This window comes from Mugil cephalus, chromosome 12 (assembly GCF_022458985.1).
Source record: "Mugil cephalus isolate CIBA_MC_2020 chromosome 12, CIBA_Mcephalus_1.1, whole genome shotgun sequence".
NCBI classification, from domain to species: Eukaryota; Metazoa; Chordata; class Actinopteri; order Mugiliformes; family Mugilidae; genus Mugil; species Mugil cephalus.
Window position 1 is genome coordinate 5036308 of NC_061781.1, and position 26145 is coordinate 5062452.

Here is a 26145-nt window from a genome sequence, read left to right on the forward strand (position 1 = left end):
TCAACACACGCACAAATGTTTCAGGCTTTAACCACAGATGTTCATATGAAGAGTTTTTTGTGTCACGTGCACAGTGTAGAAACCTGTCTCTCTGTGCAACAAAATCCTAACTTTGCCGCCCACTGAATGCCTGACAATATAAAAAATCTTAGAAATAGAATAGAAAAAGACACATGTAAAACAAACAAAAAAAAAAAACTGATGCAAACATCAGTCTGCAAATGGGGATCTAAACTTACACAGATATGTCCGTTGAAAATGGATGTTTGTGTTGTTGCGGTGACACAACAGCAAAGCCTTAAACCTTACTGAGCCACTTAAAGACACTAATCTAAACTTCATCAGCACAGACACAACCCACCTGAAGTCACAGACGTGTGCCAAGTGAAAGTTATTGCTCCGGTGTGAGACAAAAAAACGAAACATTTCACTACATGGTTTGAAGGGCGACATGTGCAGGGAGGGGCTTCGTGGGAAACAGAAACCTAGCACAGCACTGTAAGTGTTGATTTCCCAACAGCTGCACACATACACACACACACACACACACACACACACCCTGACTCCCTCCCGTCTCACCTACTATGTGCTGTCTGCTCTGAGATACAAAGAAGAGCAGCTTGTGTGAGACGTTTACCCCCGTCACAGAGACGATGGAGCTGTGGATACTTCTTCTCCTGCACTTCCACCTTGGCAATGCTCCTTGGATTGAAGGTGGGGAGGAGGCAGAGCGTTTAAACCTTACAATACGTGAGACTAATGTATGTTTGGACTGACCTGTGCTTGTGTTCTGGTAAAGTGTATTTGTGTGTCTGGCGCCTTCGGGCTGAGGTTTTTACACATGTTACTGCAAAGCGTGAGGCTGTGGATGTGCCCCGAGCAATTCACGTCGCGCTGCCATTACCTACGTGCGTCAGGTGCTTCTTTTCTTCTCTGTGCACGCTTTAATGTCAACGGGAGGAGACGCAGACAAGAAGGCAGAAATGGCGAAATCGTTTTTTTTTTTGTTTTTTGAAGCTTGCATCCTTCTTCTCCCCACTTCTCTCCTCAGTTGTGCCCCCGTCCCTGCCCTCGCCCTCCAACGTCCTCATCTCCTCCTTCAACATGGAGCACACGCTCAGCTTCCTGCCGGGAGCCCTGACCCCCTCCGACGCCCACTTCACCGTCCAAATCCTGCGATCCAGGTATTCGGGTACTCGTATTGTTAGAAGACAAACCGACGCAGCAGGAGCTTGGGTGTTTTATTGGAAAACAGAACCTATGAAGCTCCGGGGAAGAGCCATATTTGGTGATTTTGGAGTCATCACCAAATTGGTCGTCATGAATTCAGAACTTTTAATGACAGTCCATTCAACGGGGTTCTAGGTATTTACTGTTTTTCCAGACCTAAGTGTTTGACAGATGCCGCTCGCTCACATCAAACGGTCCTCAGGTGCATCAGTCATAGCTGAGTCGCTGTTTAGAAATGTTTGCGCCCGTATTTATGCTTCGGCTCCTCTTGCTCAACTCGGTAGTTCACAAGTTTCATGTTTCATTTTTGTTTCCGAGGCAGTAAGCTCGAAACTATTGCACGGCACTTTTCTGCCGCGAAACAGCCCCGCTCCGGTCCTAATGTCGTCACCTCACCCTCGCTTGGCTGTGTTTTCTTTGACATTGGAGGAAGAACCTGTGGAGGACCGTGGGCGTCTGCGCGGAGCTGAAGGCCGGACAGACGTGTAACCTGACCAAAGCGCTCAAGGACCCGTATGACGACTACAAAGCGCGCGTCCAGGCTGTCGCCCTCAACCGGACGTCCAACTGGACTGTGTCTGGGTGGTTCCAGCCTCTGACAGACAGTGAGAAATGACCAATGTTACTTGCACACGTGGAAAGCTGCAAATGCTTAGCGCCATTTTTAAGAGTCAGGATGCAGAGCACAGTGTAGGACATAGGTCTTCAACAGGGGGTCAAAACATCTTTGGCTGATTAGATATAATTTTCTGATTAGCTACTATTTGTTTTCTTTCTCTCTCTCTCTCTCTCTCTCTCTCTCTCTCTCTTCTTTATATATATATATATATATATATATATATATATATTAAATTTCCCCCCACAAATTTAAACTTAAATACACATTAACATGAATCCAACACATTTTAGTAAAGGGATAAGGGATGAATTAATACTGAATGCAAAATGATGATGTATATTCATAAATAGCATTAGGCTGAGTTTAAATATAGAACACATATAGTAGATACTGGGTCCCTACTTAATCTCTCCATCAGTTTGAGGGTCTTTGGCCTGAAAAACATTGAAGACTCTTGGTGTATAACTTTTAATAATATGTGTCTCCAGGGGACATCATTTATAAGGCATCTTGAGCTTTTTATTTGTCAGATGTAGCCCACAGGCCAGTCGGATCTGTACATTTAACAATCTCACTGCTATCTGACTATATTAAGCCTCATTTATCCATTAGCTTTTGTCAGCTGTTCAGCTGTTGAGCAGTTTATCCATTTCACTTTTGATCCACACGTGTCATCCATTCCACTCCCGCTCCATTAATTATATCTGACGAAGACTTTAGTTTCTTAGCCACGGCCTTGACATTTAGCCAGCTGTTTAATGTATTGATTTGTTACATCAGAAAAAATGGAGTCCGTTGCTCTCAGCTGTTTACTTTTAGTTAATCATCTGTTACTTTTTTTTTTGGTCGAATTAAAACCGGTTAAACTACAGTAGTGCCACACACCTACGACCAAGACACAATCACGCCAGGTTCGAGACCTTTGCTATCTTCTTGATAGCAGCCACACTTGCTTACTAATGATTTACCCTGACATGAAACTCCTCCCAGTTGACTGAAGATGAGTTCTTGCTGCCCATAGCTGTGCTGGGACCGCCGGCCTTCTCTGTGTCGGGCTGTGGGAACTGTTTGATGCTGCAGCTCAGAGCTCCCACACAGACGGTGCTCCCCAAGCTGCAGCTGCAGGACCTCTACGGAGACGTCGTCTTCCACGTGCGAAGAACCAGGGATGATTCACAGGTATGTTTTGTGTATTCACAGCAGTGAACGGACATGCAGATGCTTATCATCTGAGTCTTTCCTCATCCCCCCCGGGGCGTTTTAGTCTAATTTGGGATCCTTGTTTTCTCCAGTCCATAACTGTGTCTGCTTGACTGCAGCTTATAGGTTCATTCACTAACAAAGAACGTAGTCAATAAAACAAAAACATGCACTGGTAGACAGGTCACAAGGGAGTGGATGGAGAAGTGAAAAGGGTGAAAGTGAGAAATGATGATGGTGGAGGAGCCCAGATAGAGACACTCAGCTTCGGCTCCCTGTCCGGCCTCATGGTTCCTGAAATGAAAAGAGGAAGAGGAAGAAAAGTGAACAGAGGGATGGGGAGGGAGGGGGATAGACAGGGTTAGGACACACCTTTACAGGTAGCACAGGAAATAGAAGGACACAAGGTGTGGTCTCATTCCTGGAGTTAATATAAAATACAGGAATGTTGATGATCACACCTGCGAAGAGACGGACACGAGGTTCATAGAAGCTATTCCTAAAAGTATGACAGTGACAAAATTATTCAGATGAGTATCAGACAATATGCAGCTTGAGGGAAGAGACGTGAACAGTGACTGCGTTGTGGTCATTCTCAATTTGGATCATTCGCGTGCCTCTCTATGGCCTTTTTTAGGTTGGATGTTTTTTGTCGGGTGTTTTGTTTGTCTTTGTGTACATTGTGAGGTCATTGCTTCTTTGTGGTTGAGTCACTGTGTCTAAAGCCATTAGATCTTTAGCCGCTACAGACGGAGAGGATTTTGAGATTTTTTTTTAATCTGACTAATTATATCATCTGACAAAGCACTATTAAATGCATATTTTTTTTTTGGGTGTGTGTGAGGTCATCGACTGGTCGACATCAACTCCACTTTCACCACATATGTCGACTTTCAAGTAAACAAAGTCCTTCAGCCTCTAGTGGAGTCGCGTTGTTGTGCACAGCATGGGTAAATTGGGTTTGGTGTATATGAATCTGGAATAAGTTGCACCAAACTATGTGCGAGACATAGAAATATCAGAGATGTAGTTATAAAGTTATAAAAGTTATAAACCCATTTGATATTTGTAAATGATTAACGCTACTATAAATGATTGCCTGAAAAGGGACAAGAATTTCAGCTTGTCGTCAGTTAGCCTCGCTGTCTGATCATGTTGATGACCCCCCACCCCCCAGCGCACACACTGCAGACAGCTGTGACCACAGGTACTTGGCCTCTTGCAAACAGGCAGCCCAGGGCGACTGAATTCAAAGTCTGAAAGGTTGTCCTTTTTTTTCAAGGATGGTTTCTGTCATTTTAGGTAGTTAATATTTAGGTCATTTTATTTAGCTCTATAGAAACAGGATGTGACATAATGCTGACCCCCAGTTGCCATGCCAACCACTCTGTAAAGTGGTCCTGTGGGAGCGGGAGAGTTGCAAAAACAATTTCAAAAAATAAGTGCAGTGTACAATCCAACATTTCCTTGTGACTGGTGGAGGTAGAGCAGAGCGTAGTATTAATTAAATGAAAACGAGAGTCTGGTGTGGTGAGGTCATCGATATCGTGGTGTTACAAGAGAGTTGGCACTCACTCAGTGGCATTAAGTATCAATAAAGGATACCTTAAGCGGCGTACGTGTTAAATTTGGTGGGACTGAACAAGTAAAGAACATTGGGCAGGTTAGTCGAGCCAGTGCCCCTCCAGGTCATAGGCATATAGAAAGAAGGAGGAGAAAGAGAGAGACTTTGAGGAGAGTGTAAACTGAAGAAGTTTACACTTTAGCATTATTAATAACTGGACACCATGAAATACCTACTCTGCAAGAAAAGTTACCTCTGCAGCGTCAAGGGCCATGTACAATAAGATTTTATATTTATTTTTTTATCATTGCAGCATTAATAGTTTTCTTCATATACTGTTTTCCACCCATTTTGATTGGCCATTTTGTTTCATGATTTATTTCATTATCCCAAATAGATGGACAAAAACAATGGTTCCGTGTATTCTACTCAAGTTATTGGGTAAAACACGCATAGACACCTAGAGAAATCAGGCCCTGTCAGATGACTGATGTTTTGCAGTGAGTGTGGTTTTTCACCCACGTCTTCCTCTCCACGCATTTTCCTGTGTTCAAGGAAAAACTCTCAAATGTCATTTACCGCACACAGAAACATGAGAAGTCATTAGACCAGGCAGTAGAAGCGAACACACAACATGAGAAACCAACTGTCAAAACATGCTTCCTGTTTCCTATGAATGTTAGAAACATGACAAGTAATCTAGCAGAAAAGTGAAGTGAAACGAAGTGAAGTGATGAGAGTCACAGTAGCTCCTATTTTCAAAGAACTAATAAAAAAAGGGAGATAAAATGATAAATCAGTGACTCAGTCTGGTTTCTTACTCACTCCTCATTGATCCCATTTCCTTGAAGAAAATCCAGTACATTTATGCACTACAACATTTACTACTTTATTAAACTTATGTGTAATGCTTTACAGTGCAATATACATTGTATTAAATGGTGATTATAAAGTGACAGTACTGCAGACGAGAGGAACTTAATCACTTAATGGAGCCATTAAGAGTGAATATATTGACTGTTACTAGTGTCTCAAAAAACAAAAGATTGTAAAGGCACTCTGCCATTGAAAAGGTATGAAAAAAGCTTTTATTTAAACATGGCAAAAAACAGGTTAAAAGCACATGAACCTATGTGGCCGCGGCCATATTGACCTTCATCAGGCCACAGTAACAAGAAGTAGGACAAAGCTTAAAATGAGCACCAGTAGGTGCTTAGTGGGTGGAGCCTTCCCATTATGTCACACACCATATGACTAACAAGTTGTAGGTAACCAAAACACAGTTAATTAAAAACACACTGACAAAGGGATGTATCACTAGGGAGAATGAACATATACAATAAAAAATGTGTTAAATGGTAAATGTCCATACTTTATAGAGAAGGGGAAAAACCACTTTCCTCATTGAGGCTGGGGAAAGAAGTTGCCTTGAGCTTGCCAATCCAACAGGTTTCTCTTTGGAGAATGGTCCTTAGATGGTCTCCACCTCTTGGGGGTTTGGGGACATCCTCTACCTGACCTGCCTGCTACTAATGGACGGTCAAGGGATAGGCAGGATTTTTTGTTTGTATGGCATTTTTGTGTCCTTCAGCCCTCTTTCTGTTCTGCCAACGTAGAAGCAGTCACACTCACATTCTAGTCTGTAGACTACTAAGGTAGTTTTACAATCCATTAATAGTAAAGCCTTTACTGGAAAACACATCAACAAAGGTTGGTACATTTAAACAGTGATTGCAGTTCCAACATCCGGGATTCTTTTTTGTTTTTTTCCTTTTGAGCTGTAAGGTGACTCTGCACAAATTTTTCTCTTAATATATTTGTGTAATGTTTAGGAAACCAACTGGGGACTATTAATCTCTTAATCTCTTATAATATCTTATGAAAAATAGCGTCATATTGCCCCAGTTGGTAAAATATTATTCTGATTTCTTTATTATGGCTTGGAACCAGTTAAATTCATATGTCTGTGTGATTGATTTCTGACAATACATCTGAAAAGATGAACTGTGTCTCTATTTAAATAAATATCCCTTCTGGTTGGCCCGTGATTTAGAGTTGGTGGTGAGTTTTGTCCCCCTCTCTGATTGAGTTTGACATCACAACTCTGGACTAGCTGATAGTCTTGTTGACATCAGAGTAAGGATGGAGGTGCAAAACCACAAACCTGTTTGGTCCATGTTCAGATTGGCCATTACAAGATGAGGAAGGTATCAGGTCATGTCATAAGGAAATTTCACCAAGAGGAAGATTTATGGGTCATAAATGGGGGCCACTTGTGTTCATCCTGAGCAAAGCCTTCTAAACTCACTATCAGAGGAAATCACTGACTTATTAGAAAGACGAGTACTGCACCAATGCAGAAGAATATCACTGATATGAGTGAGAACTGGATTAATGGCAGTATTTGTAAAGGTGGAGGCTCCGGTAATTGTGGAAAAGTAGCAAAGGTACCTTCTTCTAAATTGACCGGACATGTTTGCAAGCAACAGTCAGTGGAAGTTACTGGGTTTGATCTAATGACTGTTGGCCCCTTACTGTTGGCACATGCACATGCCTGGGTCATCCATGCCAAATGGCAGTGGTCCAACTTTACTGCAGAAAGCTTCTCAGTCAGCAGGAGTGGTCAGATGGTGTGAAAAACCACAGATGACCATAGACCATAGAAGACAGCATCATCCTCGCTGATGGTCCAGACAATCACGTGGAGGTGAGCCCCTCAAGTCTGAAGTCCAGGGTGCTGCCTCTTCCATTTAGTTTGGTTATTGAGACTATCTTGGGTTCAGGGACTATGCACGGTGTCTGGAAGATCTTTCTGACTTGTTCTGAACCTCAGGGACAAATCAGAAAGATTGCAGAGTGCTCCTGATCTGGTGTCACAGGGAAACATGTGAAGGGCATAGCCAGTGTGTACTGAGAAATTAAATGAGATGGACCTTTCTATGTGGGTTCTCTCTGGGTACTCTGGCTTCCTCCCACCATCCAAACACATGTTCAATAGGTTGACTGGTGGTTCAAAATTGTCCATAGGTGTGAGTGTGAGCCCTGAGATAGACAGTCGACCTGCCCAGGGTGTAAACCTACCTCTCGCCCAATGACAGCTGGGATAGGCTCCAGCCCTCTCACATACAAGTGAGACTTCAGTACTACATCGTGCTTCATCAACACTAGTTAAACTCTACCTCATTTTGTCACATACTGGGAGTTGCATGTAGAAGTCACGAACCTGGAATAATGCTGCCTTCATCTGCTGGTGTGTGTGTGCTGTGTTTCAGTTCAGACTGCATCAGCCCTACAAGGAGGAGATCGTGATCCCGCACCTTCAGCCAGGCGTGGAGTACTGCGTGACCGTCACAGTCACATCATTCACCACTACCCATACTGTCTCCAGTAAACCTCAATGTGCTTTCACCAGCCCTCCCCCTCCAAGACACTCACGTACGTCACTGCCTTTTCGCTTGTGATTTGACTTTCATTTAATTAATCCATTTTAATATACACAGACCAGCCACAACATTATGACAGAAGCAAAAAACATAGACTTAGACCAGTCCAGACACCCCCACCCCATAGCAATGACACTCTTTTATGGCAGCAGCCATCCCCAGCAGGATGCAGCCTGACACAGACATTTTCTGATGAGTCACAACTGTTTAGACACAATATTAGGAAGGTGGTCATAATGTTATTCCTGATCGGTGTAGTATGTACCAAAAAACAACATTTTTTTTTTTACCAAATACTCTCATCTTTAATAGCATGTAATCTGAATATGAAAAAAAAATCTCGTAAAAATAAATGATAAAGTTTGCAAAAAAACAAAACAAAGAAAATGTGAAAGTGGTCATCAGTTGTTGCTGTTGAGATGACATATTCAGTTCAGTGTAATGAGTTTCAGTTTGTCGGCATAAGAGTTGTTTGGTATTTTTTAAGATCTTCACAAGTGTTTCTGCCAGTTTCTGCTAGATCTCGACAAAGCAAGTCTGGTAATGATCCATGTTGCTGTGTTCCTTTTTCACAGTGTACATTATCTCCAGCCTGCTGGGGGCATTTTGTGCGGTGGCCTTCATCCTTGTGGGACTGGTCATGTACGGCAGTCGGCTGAGCTTCAAATTACTCAAATATTGCCTGCCCAAATCTCTGGTAACATTTTTTGGGATCATCTGAAAAGTCCCTTGTTCATTATTACTTCAGACTTCACACTGACCTCCACGTTGGTTGGGATGCTCTGTAAAATGCTAATGGCAATAATAATCAGAAATAGCCGAAGCACAATATAGAAAATCTATATATATAGTTAAATAACTTATATGGTTAAATCTCAGAAACAGTTTGGTTTTTAGAAAAATATATTCTCATTTTAGATTTGATGTCAGAAATGTGTTTCAAAACTTGGAATGGAGAGAAAAAAAAACTGGACGAGAAAAATAGTAAGAAGACAACTCATCACTACTGTAGAAATAGGCCCTGGCATCTTGCATCATTTGCAACCAGAGTCAGACGTAATGATAATAACAGGAGAGTCTTGACTGGTAATAGGTGAAGGAAAAGGAACAGAACGTTCAAACGCACAAAAAATGAGAGGAAAACTACTCATTTATTAAAATAAATAAATAGATTGGTAAGTGCATTAAATGAGGCTTGAACCTGCTTTTTCCCGTCATCATTTGTCCATAAGCTACGTGACCTGGAAACAGCACCAATATGCAAACCTGTAAGAAGCTTTGCACTACACTACTCCTTTTGTTCATTACATCCCTGCAGTTTAATACCTCATAGTGGTGTGTACACACAATCAATCTACTACTGTCCAGTCAAAGAGGCACATATTAGCAGGCTGCCCAAGTATTCAGGCACGTTTACAGGAGTCATCTAAGGGACATTAGCAGCTCCAATAAGACTTTGAGTGGCGCACCATCAGAAGCGCGAAAGCATGACTTTGCCGAACTCTCTTTTCCAGTTGTACGTCTTCTTCCAAGGCCAACACCGCAGTGGTGCGCTCCCTGACCTCTCAAGGTGTGTCTCAGCCTCACAACCACATGACAGAGGCTCCAGCGGCCGCCTGAGGAACACCTCAAAGGGACTGGACTGCCGCTAGAGACCACAAAAGCTTGTTTTGCTGGACCTGACTCGGCTGACTGGTCGAGTTTGCTGTCTGTAAAACAGCTTTTTCAACTCAGGGAACGGTTTTGTCAAAAGTTGGAAGAGAAACTGGAAATCCCCAAGTCATGAGAATAAACTGCATAAGTGCTTTTTACTGTGGTTATTACTGTATGTGTGGACTTATTGGTCCACTTTCTTTCTATCCCTCTTGTTTTACCTCCTTAAAATGTGTTACAGTGAATACTTCTGTTTTTTTGTTTGTTTTTTTTGTTGCATAGCTCTAGTGCAGTAAACCCTGCTTTATTGAGAACCCTTGCACTAACCCGAACACAAACACCAGCGTCTGTGTGTCAAACTTTTCCGGTAACTGTTGATGTAAATAGAGTTCTTTCATGATTATTTTCCAATAAAGAAAACTGAAATGACTGAAGAGGCGGATGAAGCGGTTATTCATCTTATTGTTCACTGTGTAATATACAGTAGCCGATATATGCAGTGGTGGAAAAAGTTTTCGGACGCCCTTAAAATTTTACACAATCTCAAATATTATCATGAAATATCTGTGTAAAAATCTTTTTTTATGTTTCAAAAGGTGCCGCTGCATTAGACAGACACAAACACATACAAATGATATTGTTTACAAGAAAAACAATCTTAATTCTAGACGGTTTCAACATGTCAGTTCTCAAAATCGTCAAAGTCAACGAATGCCAGAGACCATGTTCAAAACTGAACAAAAAATAAAGAAACCATCACATCAAATGAATATGTAGTACTGCCATTATCCATTAGTATGCAGTAGAGCTCTAATCCTGGCTGGCATGTTCCCCATGAGCCTTTCACACTGTTGAGAGCTAATCTTGTCCCATTCTTCTTGATTTACTCCTTTTAATTATTCTAAATTCTTTGGTCTGTGCTTTGAAACAGGCCTTTTGATTGGATTTTCATTCAACAGATGTCTCTGTGTAGGAAATATAAAAGATTGAAGTTACAAAAAAAAACTGTAAAAATAATTAGCGTGCAAGCTGTCAAAGACAAGACACAGGGTGAAATCAAAAGTACAAAGAGAGGATTATTAATCTGCCATATGACATTATGATTTGATGGGGGAAGAGGTCAAAGCAGATGGTGTGTCCCCACGATTACTCAGGGCCTGTGCGTCTGAGCTGGGGAAGCCCCTTTCAGCAAGTATTTAACCTGAGCCTACGCCTTAGAAGAGCCCCCCTGCAGTGGAAGACATCATGCATCATTCCTGTCCACAAGAAGTCACACTCAAGGGAGATGAATGACTATAGACTGACTATAGTGCTCCGTCACATCAGTTCTCAGGTCCACCACACACTTGACACACTGCAGTTTGTGCACCAGGAGAAGATGGGGGTGGAGGACTGTTACTAAGGGACAAGGACCCACAACTCATTTTCTGAATAGACTATTACACGATACGATTTTTCACAGAGTATTATATGTGTATATATCAAACGTTACACTTATAACACAATCTTAATACCCGGTGATTTTAATTTAGATGTTGATAATATCTCAGCTCCAATGTCCAGAGGCTTTTTAAACATTTTAACCTGTATGGATTTTACACAACACATCACACAGTAGTCAGACCTGTGTCTGACCACTACTGTGTGTATTCTGACATCACCAGTTTTAGCCATCAGGAGCCACCAGTGAGAACAGTGAGGAAACGTTACCTAACTTCTGAATTGGCTGCAAATTTTATTGAGATTTTACAGAGCACTCCTGGTAAAATTTTACCTGCACCTTTTAATTTTATCGTGAACAATTTTAATACTAAACTAAAGACAGCACCGGACTCAGTGGATCCACTTGTAACTAAAATAATAAGAACAAAACCTACACCCCCGTGTAGAAAGGAGGATCGTAAAGTGCGGGAAGGAAGTGGATGAACCACAGTACAGAAACAGAGATTTTAAATGACATCAGGTGTAACATGGACTTGCAAAATCTCACAGTCCTAGTCTTACTGGATCTTAGTGCCATCACAGTAGACCATCACATTTTAACAGACTCAGAAACCTGGGCGGCATCTCTGGCATTGTTTTTAACTGGTTAAGCTCTTATCTCACAGATTGACATTTCTTAGCAGGTATGGATACATGGTCCTCCAGAATGCATAAAATTGAGTGATGGGTGCCCCAAGGGTCAATTTTAGGTCTTTTTAATCTTCACATGCTTCTGCTTGGGGACGTCATCAGGAGACACGGCATCAGCTTCCATAGTTATGCAGATGATACATAGCTGTACATTGCCATGTCTCCTGATGACACAGGGCCTGATGCCCTTCTTAACTGTATTATAGATATAAACATCAGGAATGGGAGAGAATTTCCAGGACAAAGCACAGGTTTAAGTTATTGGTCCTGAACCCCAGAGAGAGAAACTTTAACCAAAATTACAAGATTTTAACCCTTCTCAATCCGTAAAAAACCTAGGCGTCATTTTTGACTCTGAGCTGAGCTTTTTTCCTCATATCAAAAATGCGTTTCTCTCTCAGACTAACACGGGGGTGCTGATGCATGCTATTAACTCTTGTTGTTTGGACTACTGTAATGCCCTGCTCTCTGGTCTTCCCAAAAATACTATCTCCAGGTGTGTTGTACATCGGCCTCGCGGTTGGTCTGACTTGACGGACTCACCATCTCCATCTTCCTCCTTAGGCTGAACTGGAAGCGTGGTTTAGGGTATGTGGTCATCTAAATACTTGACTAATTAACATAAAGCCCCTACTAATAACTCATTCATGTTGTTGACTCACCGTTATGCTTGTGCGTCTCAGGCCGTCAGTTTTCAATTATGACAAAGCTGACCAGAACTCTGTGACTGACCTCTACGACTGCAAAACAGATGGCAGTTATGTTTGTAACAGTTCCACATTTTCTTCTTTAGGTTGATCCGAGGATTTAAATGTTTGTTTCCTATTCAGGCCACGCAGCATGGAACCCATGCTGACTTTTCCTTCTACAACAGCCTTGATCCATCACCACATGCAAAGGTTTCCACCATGGCCTCGTCTGATGCTTAACCCTGAAGTTTTCCCTTTGGTTTTAAATTACACTAACTCAAATGGAACAACAATTTTGCAATTTAGTCACTTTTTTTTACTTGAAGATTTCAATTCCATTAAAACAGTAGTCAAAACTCTTCAGTTAGATAGGTCTTTACCTATCAGGTAATAACCTGTTTCAGTTTGTTGGTGTCATTTTAATCTGTAGATTCTTCTGTCACATCATTGCTGAGTTTTTGCCAAAAGCTAACAACGTTTTAAGAACCTGTACATTATATAAACAATCTCAGTGCCTTCACTAACACTTGGAATAAATTAACCTTACATTGGATTGAGTATCATCTTCATTTGAGAAGCAGTAACTAAAATACATGACTCCCATACATCCACTGATGGCTGATCCAATACAGAGACGTGTAAACATTAGTATATGTTGTTATTTTTTTTTTTTAATTTTATACTGTTAATGAACTCATTAACAGCATACTCATGCATGACTCATGCATTCATTCATTGTCTGTAGATGTTAGTGAGAGGTGTTAGAGGAGGAGGAGGGGGTGATAGGTTTGTGGTTATGACAGGTCAGACTGAGGCTGCGTCCCTCAAGTTCTTCTGAAAAAGTTGAGGAATCACTTCTTCAACGATTTCTTCACTTTTTTCGGTGCCTCCTCAATTTGCTGTTCTAGATGTTGCTGTCTGTCCATTAACGCCTTTCTGGAGTTTTCCCCCTCCTCCACCGTCTTCCCGAGGGCCTCAGTCACGGATTGTAAATGTTGCTGAAGCTCAGGCCTTTCCTGGTACCACTGTCTTTTTTGGTCTGCATCATGGTAGCTGCAGCCGTCATAGTTGATGTCATCTCTGCGTTCTCAGAAAGGTAGGGGAGTTTCTCCTCCTCCCACTGACGTTGTTGCTCGTCCATCTGAGTCTGCAGGAGAGTCAGTGCAGCTTTAACTTTAGTGGTCTCCTCTGCTTGTTGTTGAAAACAGGCCTCGGCTTCCATTCTTTTTTTCTCTTCTTCCTGGAGAGCCTCTTGTAGCTGTTTACCCTGCAGGTAAAAATTTTCATGCATCTCTTTGTTCTTGCTGAGCTCCTGATGAAGAGGAGCCATCTCTTCTTTTGCCTCTTTTCCTTGGGCTGTGAGCTGCTCTTTCAGTTGCTCCAACTCCTTTCTTAGTGCAGCCTTTTCTTGCTCCAATGAAGAGATCTTGTCTGTTCCTTTGCCCAGAATCCTGTGAAACTCCGGCTCCGAGATCTGAAATAGAGTGTTGGTCTTGATCCCAGCGCTGGTAAGTTCAGGCTTGACAGCAGGCTGTGGTTTCTCATCTGTGTTTCCATGCAACATTTGGAGAATTAGATGTATTTTAGCTGCTGTAGGCTGCTGTGTGGCCTCTGTAGTAGACTGCAGGTTTTGCAGCAATGTGGCCGTCATAACAGAAGACATGGCAGGCATTTGGAGATGCAGCAGGTACATCTGGAAATGCGGCAGGCACTTCTGAAAATGCAGTAGCCATATCTGGATATATGGCAGACACATCTGAAGACACAGCAGGCACCTCTGGAGATGCAGCAGGCACCTCAGTTGCTGTACCAGGTACCTCAGCGGCCGTGGGGGACAGTGTAGGCGACGTGGCAAGTGATGCAGGTTTGGTTGCCTGTGTATTTGGCTTAATCAAACTGAAGGTGATTTTAAGTGCTGCCATCTTATCCTTCTGTTTTCGGGGTCCCCTTCTCAGGTTAGTGGCCTTGGAGTTGGACTCCTGGGGTTGAGTCTGCTCGGTCTGGAGTGCTGGAAAGTCTTCATCGTTCAGCTGGATGCTGAAGTTCTGCTCAACCTCCTCCTGGAAGTTAGAAGTGATTTCCATGGAATTCGTTGGCTGAGACTTCTCCTGGCTGTCCTCTGCAGACGTCATGGCAGACTTGGTGCCTAAAGTCACGCAGAGTAACTTTAAAGGTTCTGTGAACCTTGTTGGGGTTTGTAGCACTGGTCTCCATTTTAAATCGAAAAGTTTTTACTGTTGGAATCACTGACTGTTGCTCTGTCGAATATGAAGTAATCTTCTGTGTCTCCTGGTAGGTGTACCGATCAAAAACTCACTTGTGACTTTCAGGAGTTGATCCGTATTTATACTCACGGCAACATTCTAGAGATCAAAGGTATATGGGAAGGTAACAAGCTGAAACTCTCCTTAGTGTAACCTGCTAGCTAAATGTCTCCATAACCCTTGTTTTTGTCCCTCAAATAAAAAGATCTAGCAAATGTCAGATTTCTTTATAGTTTCAGATTAGCTGCTGTACATTTCAAGAGCTACTTTCAGTTGTTTTCCAGCTAATGTAAGGACAGAGCTAATGTCATGTGAGAGACTGATGGGGAAATACATGTGGAAACAAACAGCTTTTGCTTATTTTTGCAAAAAATGCATTGACTACACATTAGCTAATGTCAGGCCCCTCACTCGTAAGAGACATGTAGACAATGCTATAGTGAGTGGAGGCAGAGATTAAAGATTTACATCATAAATAAGCTGCATTAAAAAGTATTTTAGCGCTTAATGTGATATTTTTCAAAACGCTATTGAAAAGTAACCAAAAGTCATGACAAGTAATCAAACTAAACTAAAAGTAACTAAAAGCATGGACACACACTGGGGAGCTGTTTAACTCACTGAGTAGTAGGCGACCCCGGTTCGAATCCCGCACCGAGCAGGCCTTTCCTGCGTGTCATTCCTCCCTCTCTGCCTCCCATTTCCTTCACTGTGCTTTCCATTATAGGATAAAAGCCCAAAAATATACTAAGTAAAAAAGTATGGATACATGAATCAATGATAAAAATGGGTAAAAGTACTTAGATTTTACAGTAGTATTTACAATCAAGCAAATTAGTTTCCAAAGCATTTTACATTTTCTAAATAACTGTTTCAATTTCAGCAGTATATTTCTTTTAAAAAAATAATAAAATAATTTGTTTACAGTAAATGACAGCAGTAACAGTACATTACATAATTTCAGTAACATTTAGTTACTGTAAAAGTGAAATACAGCAATAGTACTGTAAATGTAAGTTACTGTAAAAAACCTCTGAAATGTCTAACAGTTTATCCGGATCCCATATGTGGTTTTTCCTCACCTGAATCCTCAGGTCCTTGCCATGTTACTGGTCTATCGACTATGTAGGCCACCGTGTGCATGCATATTTATGTGTGTGCGTGTGTGCATTATTTGTTTTAAACTCGTTTTTTATGTATCTATTTTGTGCCTCACTTTGTGTTGCATTCTTATTGTGTGATTATGATTAATTGACACATAAGCCGTTGTTTTGGGATGGGCTTGGTCTGCAACAAAGGTTCAGATCGAAGTGCGAATCATCACAATTGTCATAAAAGACTTTACCACTAGGTGTTATTAATGTTTTGACTGGTCGGGGCGCTGACTTCGCGTACCAGCGCGCGCTGATTGGCTGACGCCCAAGGCGACAGTTTTGTTTCCGCGTAAACTCTCCGCCTCTCTAGTTTGAGAATACTACCAGGAAATACACAAGTGAAACCTCTGACTGTAACTCATACATACAGACCGTTCAGCTGGTGGAGATTCTTCTAAACACACCGGGGAGCCTCTCGGATAACATGGCAGCTTCTATTTGTGCCTTTATCCTGACGCTGTCCGCGCTGTGCGTCTCCAGAGGTAGGTTAATGTTGACTCGCCGTTTGTTAATGTTTGACATGTGCGGGGGGTAATTACTGGAACTGGAGCTTAAGAGGAACTAACTTACCTTTTCGAAAGTCCAGTCCGTGCTGAGTAGTACTTCACTTAATTCATATTTAGAAGAAATTACAATACGTCAAAGGCTGTGTTATCACCAGACAGCGCGTTGTAAAGCTGTTGAAACAGTTCTGACTTTTGTGTTTGGACCTTGACAGTCGTATCGGGAGTCCTGAGCCCACCCATCAACGTCCGCTTGACCTCTGATGACATGGATCTGGTGCTGCGATGGGATCCACCTGAGGGGGCACCGAGCGGACTGGTCTACACGACTGCTTACCAGTGAGTGAACACCAGAGGCGGTTCTGGGCAGTTCAGTGCCCTGGGCAAACTTTGCTAATGTGCCCCCCCCTCCCCCCCCCCCAGAAACATAACTACGCATCACAACAACACAGACCATGAGAGCTGTGATTAGTCCACTCGGTAGTAACAGGTTTCCACTTTTCCACTGGCTGAACACTGGGAAGTTGTGCTTTTGTCTGGAAGACCTTCATGACATCTCAAGGATATGACTAACTTTTTTACCAACACATTCCTGCCAAACAACTCTCTCCTCCTGGGTCTCCCCGGTCTGGCGCTCCCCAGCCTGCAGCCAACAGCAGCGGTGCGTCCTCATTACCGTAACGGCAGCTCTTTTTACAGAAAGCGCAACTTTCCCAGTGTTCAGCCACACTTTTAATTTTGTCCATCGGTGAGTTGCGATAATTTTTGTAATCCGCTAATAAATAAATAAGGGTTAATACAAATGAAGCAGGAAGTAGAAACAAAAATTAATCCGATTGACAAAAAAGACCAGTACATTACTCAGTTCTACTATCCATCCTATTTCATTATTAGATGCATGTCATCATCATCATACTTATAAATAGATGACAGCATCATACCGTCATCTCTGAACTGGTCGCCCGATGACTTTGACCTCATGGTGTTTATGTGATAAACTGATGCAGAGATCTGGTTTATAAATATACAGTGCATCCGGGAAGTATTCACAGCCATGTTTTGTTCCGTATTTTCTAATCAAACACAACATAGTCTTTCTGATAGATGGCAAATCAGACCCCTTACAGTTTGTCTATCGAGCCGTTAAGGGTGTTGATGATACAAAACTCTTCATTTTAGACAAAGTGCACAGACATCAGGAGAAACCAAAATGCAATCAACCATCATATTTTATTCTACCGGATCAGTTTTCAGTATTGCTTTTAGACTTTATTACAAACAGATGTCAGCGGGTTTCAGTGAATGGACGCACTGTTACGTACACAGACAGTTGCAGAACATCACCAGAGGGCAGCTACATTGTTTAACAGATTATTGACTTATTGTCAAACAGGGTCAGCAAATAATGACCTCATGGTGTTTATGTGTCACTACATTACCCATCAGTGAGAAGTCAGAACAAAACCAGTTCACCTTCATAGTGTACACGGTGCTTTGGTATTAAGCCTTAGGTTTGTTTTAGGCTGTACTTGTGTTTGGTATCTTTTTTTCTTCAGCACAACTTCACCTGTATGGTGTGATAACTTTTTATTTAGTTAGTTTTCCACTTTAACATAATTTTTTGTTAAATCTGAGTTTAAAAAAATACTCACATGAACATGCTCAATGAACTGTTCTAAAACTTGAAGGCTGCAAATATGAATATATGATGGTAAATATGAAATAGAGTGAAACGATATACGATAACACTTCCCATGCGTATTTATTGATAGGCTTTTCCTTACCTTGTCAGCGGCAACTCTTCAAAACAAACTCATGCACCACATTGTACAGAGAGCTTTGTGTTCTTTAAGTCCCAAGTCTTCCTCTTCACTGTGCACGTGGCTGACAATAACATGTAGAAATGCTCACGATGAATAGTGAAGACGGATGACAAAGAATGAGCCTTGGTCAAAAAAAAAGTCAATATTTAACACAAACCTGAACATTGTCTCTGTGAATTGATGCCCTACAGTATATCACCAGTAAAACCGATGAATTAATTGTCTACTGTAGACTACTAAGAATAGATACGGTAGATCTCTGCTCCCCTGTAACTTCAGGTTCCTTTTACTGTGCAGTTTTGATTTGTTGTGTATTTTGTGTGTGTTGCCACACGGAGGACAGACAGATCTGTAATATCAGTTGTGTATCTGTGTCACAGAAGTTCGTTCCCGAGCAGCAAGACCGGCTGTGTGAAGATCTCAGCCCTCGAATGTGACTTCACCCAGTTCAACATCAGTGTGTACGGAAGTTATTTTGGCAAAGTGCAGGCACAGCTCGGGTCGGAGGAGTCCTCCTGGGTGGAAAGTAACACTATCACCATGGACAAAGAAAGTGAGTAGAAACTCTCTCTGTTTGCTGAACATTCAGCGTGAAACTGATGCAGAGATCTGGTTTATAAATATACAGTGCATCCGGGAAGTATTCACAGCCATGTTTTTTTCCGTATTTTCTAATCAAACACAACATAGTCTTTCTGATAGATGGCAAATCAGACCCCTTACAGTTTGTCTATCGAGCCGTTAAGGGTGTTGATGATACAAAACTCTTCATTTTAGACAAAGTGCACAGACATAAGGAGAAACCAAAATGCAATCAACCATCATATTTTATTCTACCGGATCAGTTTTCAGTATTGCTTTTAGACTTTATTACAAACAGATGTCAGCGGGTTTCAGTGAATGGACGCACTGTTACGTACACAGACAGTTGCAGAACATCACCAGAGGGCAGCTACATTGTTTAACAGATTATTGACTTATTGTCAAACAGGGTCAGCAAATAATTCATTTAATGAGGAAATGACGTTCTTTTAACATCTGTGATTCTATTCTATGTAACTGAAAAACAGAAGCTACTCCCAGCAAACCCCAAAGCAACCGGAAAGATCAGGGAATGCGTTACATTACTACAGTGTGCCATCATGCGTGCATTTCCTCCCTCAGCTTCCATCAGCCCCCCCAACGTGCATGTGTTCTCCAGCGGGGCGTCTCTGGAACTCAACATCGAAGATCCGGCGTTCAGGATCTCATCCCTGAAAAACGTGTACGGCATAGCTACTTACAACATCACCTACTGGAAGGACGGCTTCAAAGAGCAGGTAGGACGACACTTTCACGTCGCCCAAGCGATGTTCCAGTGAAGCTTAGTGCAGTGAGCAGAACATCATCCTCATATGCCAGGAATATCCGTATGGGCTGAGTTTACACTTTATGTGCATCAGTGTATTAGGGGGAAAAAAGAAATTTGAAGTATTTGATATATCCCAGCAATAAGTTTGAACTGAATTAATGTCCAACACTGGTCTGTCACATTAATTAGATAATTCCACATATATTTGGAGTCTTTCTTCTGTACGTTCAAAAGTTGCTGTAATTAAATTTGAAAGATTTTTACACATGAATTTTCAACATTTAGGAAATTAGGAAAGTTTTTATCAGTAGATATGGATTCATTATTATTAATGATTTATTAATAATATTATGGCACTTAATGGGCTATTTAAGATTTAATTATATGGATATAAATACTGATGAAGTAGCCCCCGCATCCACCCAGACCTCAACGATGAACTGTCACAAACCACAAAGTTCATCTCAAACTGATGTCTTGACTGAAATTGATACGCACATGGATGAAAAGTCAAGGATTCAGATATTCGGTCACGCTAATGCTGGGACCTGCGAGCCAAGGCTTAGGTGCGTGTTTTTTGTTTTGTGGTGGAGGATTATTTGACCTGCTAACGTGCCTCTCCCTTCTCACCTTGCTGTCTCTGGGGTGTCCTGTAGCTTCTGAAAGCAGTCATGTGAAAATCACACCACTTCTCTGTTGCTGTCCACAGGCCAAAAGCTTTAGCGTCCCCCATCAGAACCGGGTATTTCTGAGTGAGGTGGATCCCTGGAGCAAGTACTGTGTTCAAGTCCAAATAAACACTGGCAGAAGCGTTAAGCCCAGCAAGCCCAGCAGAGTTATCTGTGAAAGCACCACAGCAGGTAACTATATATTATTTTATAGTAATCAGTAAAATCGCAAATGGCAGTTTCACAGAATCTTAGCCAGGAATTCATGGTTTATGATCAAAAATCTTTCAAATTATCAGCCATCCCATTAGACACATCTAGACATATGGCGCAACAAATTAGCAAAATGCGAAAATGACGGACGACATTACTTGCAATTTTTCCATGAAAGGAACTATTAACTTGCATTTGTTAATAACAACACTGAGACCTGTAACTGAACAGCAGATGGCAGCGATGTGCTAAAATTGCACTTTTTGTTTCTTAAGAAATTCAAGTTGTTCATCAAAGGTTTTGTAAAAGGATTAAATATAAATATTTTCATACATCTTTGAATTAAAACATAGGGTTATTTTTAGATTATTATGTTACCTGTCCCGTTCCCTTGAGATTAACTTGGGCTGCGTGTGACCCTTCATCTAAAATAAGTTTGACAACCCTGCTTCAGTCCATTAGAGAAGAGGATTAAATCTAGCTGTTACTACCTAAAACTTTGGAATAAGTTATTTCAGCATTATGTACATTTTTACAAGGTAGATTCTTACAACTACATGAACCATGGACGCAAAAATGAAATCACTCCCAGTTTCTTTTCATGCCAATCTATTCCAGTATGTCTGTGAAGGTTCTTAGTCATCCAGATCACGGTAATCCAAAAGGTGTTTGAAGAAAAGCAACTGGATTTCACTGCTCATCCGAGTAGCTTCTTCAGGTCTGAGAGACTGGTGGGAAGCTGAGGTTTGAATAGGAAACCCCCTGTGGGTAAAACCCATCAGGAACTTGCTTGACTTGTTTCTGTAATAACCAGAAACCTGTGTTACTAATTTCCATTAAAGGCTGGGTACGTACATGTTGTTAAGGTGGGTGGGTGGGTGGTGTGCCTAATCTCAGTCCACCTCCTCCTTCTCTAAACAGAGGAGGTGGACTGAGGTTTAATCAATCATCAATTTACAATAATCTTGACTTCTGTCCCCATTTAGTTTCAGTACCATTCACATATTGAGACTGGAGGCTCCCACTGACAATGACTTTGTTAAAGCTCTATTCATAGGGGAAGTAGGCACACAGTCCCCCCCTTAACGACAGGTAAGTACCCTGCTGTTAATGGAAATTAGCAGCACCAGTTTCTGGTTATTAGAAACAAGTCAAGCAAGTTCCTGATGGGTTTTACCCATAGAGTTTCCTATTTATATCTCAACTTCCCAGCAGTCTCTCAGAACTGAAGAAGCTACTCAGAAGAGTTGTGAAACATCTTCAAGAAATTCTAAGAGCCCAGTTGCCTTTATTTACTGCCTTTTGGATCTATTCCTGTATATACTATGAAATATTTCTTTCACAATGTTGACAAAACAGATTGATGATTTTTTACATGTTTACATTTAATAAACTATCCGTTAAAAAACTAATGAAATGTCTTGAGAAAAATAACTTCAATTTTGGCTCGTTGCTGTCTGCTCAGTGTTGGGTTATGTCCACCCCTTTGACTGAAACATTGGACTAATGAAGAATATCAATTATTTTCACTGAAAAATGCAGTCTTCTATGTAATTCTCACACATTGCATATTTATGCTGCGGGCCAGATTAGACCCTCTGGTGGGCCGTTTTTTCCCCCTGCGGGCCTTATGTTTGACACCATTGCACTAGATGACACTTTGCAGTGACTGACATCACAATGCTCCAGAACATAACAGCAAGTAGCCCTGAAACATAATCAGACTTGTAACTGTACCTGTTCTTGGTCTGACTGTTTTGCAGAAGAAGCTCCCTGGGAGAAGGTCGTGGTGGCAGTTGTCGTCATGGTAGTGGTCGTGGCTCTGGTGGTGGTGGTGGTGGTGTACTGGAAACATATCTCCCAGTTTATCAATCCAAAAGATTTACGAGATGTGAAGTTCAAAGAGGTGAGTGCTTCGGAGTACACTGACTGGAGTTTGTAAGACCTTGATAAAACTTGCTTTTCTTGTACGTTCAGAGACGTACTTTTGTCTTACTGTTCTCAAATGTATGTATCCATGTGTGTATGCGTTGGGAGGGCTTAAGTGAACACACAAACCTGATTAGTTTGCTTCCTTCCTGCTCCCCAGTCTCTGCTGGCACCTCTAAACTCCTCCATATACATGGCCATGCGGAATGCACCGCCCCTTGAGGAGGTCTACCACCCGGTCAGAGTGGAAGGCAGCAGGACTGTGAAGGAAGGAGGTTCTCTGGAGGCAGCTGGGAGAAGCTCCAACAAACCGCCCGATGTTACAGTGTGTGTGGGAGAGAAGGAGAAGGAGGAGACTGAAAAGCACGAAATAATGAAATAATGAACAGCCGACTGGCAAGTTGCAGTGAGGTGGGAGTGTTACAGACTGACAACACAGACGGTTTTGAAGACTCTGAAGAAGAAACACAAACTGTCACGGCTGATCCGCAACATTTCTGCAATGGTTCCCACGTTCCTCTTCGAAGTTAGCATTGCTGCTACTCGTAGTACTTCATGGCCCACTGAAGTACATAAGCTGCCATGATGCTATGAGATGTGCATACACTTTTCTATACATTTTCAATGCATGATGTTGTAATGTGGTAAGAATGGATGTGAAAGTGCATAAACCACAATGGAAGGAGTGTATTGTGTGAAGCGTGTGTAAATGTTTTAATAATATTAATAGACAGTTCACGGAAGGTGGAACTGAAAGTGTCTATCAGTGTCTAGTTTACACATTAATGGTTTACAAAGTTCAACTTAAATAAAGTTGGTGTGTCCCTGTTGAATGAGGTTGGTTTTATTGTGATAGCAACAGCAATATGTGTGTAATAAAGTGTAGTCCTTGCCAGGTTTTAATACACCTGTGTGACATGTTAAATGAAAAAGAAAAATTCTATTCCTAGGTGACGAACAAAAGTGAAGCAAATTTGTGGCATGTGGAATGCTTCATGCACATACAGGCATCAGTCACAACATTAAAACCACTGACAGGTGAAGTGGATAACATTGACCATCTTGTGACAATTCAGTGGATGTTGTTTAGACATGTAGCACCCATCTAGACCAGAAACCCCTACCCCATAACAATGACACTCCTTGATGGCAGCAGCCATCCCCAGCAGCATGCAAATAAAAATAAAACATGGACAGCACAAGGTGCTGACCTGGCCTCCAAATTCACCAAACTGATCAAGTATCTGTAGGATCATCCACAATGGCCTCTCCCCTGAACCCATAAGACCCAAAGGCCAGACAACACAGACTCACACCCTCAGAAGGCCCGTGTCCATTCTCTGATGAGTCGCCACTGTTTTGGAGGCACAAGAGAGACCTACAAAATATTAGGAAGGTGGTCATAATGTTATGGGTGATCGGTATATGTCGTTACTTCACTGAAACGTAACCTAAACATAACCCCTCTCCAGAACCACATACGCTCTGACCAGTTAGCCCCCTGAATTTGCCACTAGCAAAGCAAGCATGTTCTTGCTCTGGCCACTCATCTACTAGCCCCCAACAAGACTTCTAGTCTCTACTCATTCAGTCAGTGAGAACCTGCCAGTTCCTGTCTGATGTTGAACACACCATCTGGTGCGACACCCTGAGCCCATTTTCTCTTCCTCTCAGCTAGCCACCTGCCAAGCACCGTGGAGGAGTTGCCGCCCAGTGCCCAGACTGGTTTCCCACCTGTTCCCAAGAGAGCTGAGACTTCCCCTAATCAATATGTGAGCAAGACATAACGGTTCCAATGGATTATGATTTATGGCGGCAAGCTGGCTGTTTCAATGCTAACTTCAAATATGTTGATCTGTGAGCGCAAGATTATCTTTAGTCATAGGTGCACATTAACAGGTGCACACGTGTCGCTGTGGGGTAAGATATTTGCTTTAAAATAAAGAGAGAATGTCTTTATTTCTTGAATCAACAACAACAGCCTTTAATGTAAGACAGAAAATGCAAGCTGCAATAGGGGAAGTGAAGAAAATGGGGATTTACATTTTCTCACAAGAGATCTGTTTTTTTTCAGACAACTGAAAACTCTACTCATCATTGTCTATCAGGAAGGGGTCAGGAAGTAATAGCATATCTCTCCTAAACATGAGAGGACGCGAGATCCCCTCTCATTGAGAATAAGAACAGTGACGCTTATGCTGACATGCAGGTTTTACCATAGGGTGTAAAATGTACAAAGAGTGTGTTACTAATTGCCGAGGGCAAAACAAGTCAAATTATATGGAACAGAAAAAAACTTTATTTGTCCCTCAGTGGGGAAATTTCAGTTTGCAACAGCATACATAGTTAATAGTATAGTGAATAGTAGTGAATTGCAACAGAAAGTAATTGGATTGTGACACAAAGTATTTGCATGACGAACCAAAAGTGTTGAATTGCAACAGAAAGTATTGAATTGCAAATGGACATATAACAGATATTTCACAGGTTGTAGACAGTACAGGGTGAGTAGTGAAATGATGAGAGTATTTAAACCTTGAGGGGTAATAATATTGCACATATTATGAGTGTGCATTGTGGAGCCTAACAGCAGCAGGAAGGAAAGACCTTCTGTATCGTTCCTTCACAGAGCGAAGGTGAAGCAGTCTGTCACTCATGGTGTTCATTGTCCAGCATGGGTGACAGTTTAGCCAGAACTCTCCTGTCACCCACCTCCCTCACTGAGTGAAGGGGGGCAGAATGGCGTCTGCGAAAATCAACTACCATCTCCTTGGTTTTCCTCGCGTTGACCAGGAGGTAGTTTCCCTGACACCAGTCCACGAAGTTCTGCGTCAGTCCTCTGTACTCTGCGCCGTGTCATCGTCTCTGATGAGGCCGACAACTGCGAGCCGGAGTCGTCTGAGAGCTTCTGCAGAACACAGCCGTTGGCGTTGTGTCTGAAATCTGTTGTGTACAAGTGAAAAGGAAGGGGTCCAAGACAGTGCCCTGAGGGACACCCATGTTGCTGGTGAGCGGTTCAGACACACAGTCCCTGGCTCTCACAAACTGAGGTCGGTTTGTGAGGTAGTCCAGGATCCATTCAGACAGCCGTTGGTCCACGCCAATCCCCTCCAGTTTGTCCCTCAGAATCACTGGCTGTGCTGCCGGGGTTTTCCAGGTGAGAAAGAGCTCAATGTAGATAACAGCTCCCACACAAACTGCACTGGGTCCATGGAGTGGCCCACCTCAGGATGGAGATGTTCCAGTATCAGTCTGTCCAGTGTCTTCATCAGATTGGATGTTAGGGCCCCCAGTCTGTAGCTGCTGAGGTCTTTAGAGTGCAATGTTTTAGGCACCAGTACAGCACAGGAGGTCTTTCAGATCTGTGGCACCACCCCCAGCTCAAGGCTCATGTTGAAGATATGCTCCATAACTCCACACAGTTCATCTGCACAGAGCCTGGAGCTGACACCAGCTGCTTCTCCTCTCTTTTATCCTCCTGAGCTCTTTTCTCATCTGAAAGACAGGGGTGGGAGATGAGTGACTCCATCCTGGTGTTCTTATTGTGTGGTGAGCCAAAGGTGTGGGGGGCTGAGTGAGGGGAGCATAGGCCAGGTTTCTGCAAGCGGGCTTCTATACACCCCCCTGATGTTCTGCCGCTGCAGCTGCTCCTCCATCTTCCTCCGGTAGCTAGCCTTTCCCTCCCTGATCTTCCTCCTTAGCTCCCTCT

General features: G+C 42.3%; 2 protein-coding genes across 3 annotated transcripts; both read left to right on the forward strand.

Moving 5' to 3' along the window:
- Positions 1-530: 530 nt before the first annotated feature.
- Positions 531-10143, forward strand: LOC125017457 (interferon alpha/beta receptor 2-like). Of its 2 annotated transcripts, none has more exons than XM_047600680.1 (7): positions 531-750; positions 1052-1184; positions 1660-1835; positions 2871-3028; positions 7886-8048; positions 8632-8753; positions 9571-10143. In XM_047600680.1, exons 1-7 carry the CDS (start codon positions 654-656, stop codon positions 9706-9708), a joined length of 987 nt encoding a protein of 328 aa, XP_047456636.1. In that variant the 5' UTR covers positions 531-653; the 3' UTR covers positions 9709-10143. The 2 variants fall into 2 exon arrangements, with proteins under 2 accessions (XP_047456636.1, XP_047456637.1); XM_047600681.1 differs by having other exon boundaries at positions 533-714.
- A 6110-nt stretch (positions 10144-16253) lies between these two features.
- Positions 16254-23269, forward strand: LOC125017669 (interleukin-10 receptor subunit beta-like). Its single transcript, XM_047601073.1, has 7 exons — positions 16254-16431; positions 16668-16791; positions 18656-18828; positions 19440-19594; positions 20336-20486; positions 22271-22413; positions 22597-23269. Exons 1-7 carry the CDS (start codon positions 16374-16376, stop codon positions 22816-22818), a joined length of 1026 nt encoding a protein of 341 aa, XP_047457029.1. The 5' UTR covers positions 16254-16373; the 3' UTR covers positions 22819-23269.
- Positions 23270-26145: the final 2876 nt, after the last annotated feature.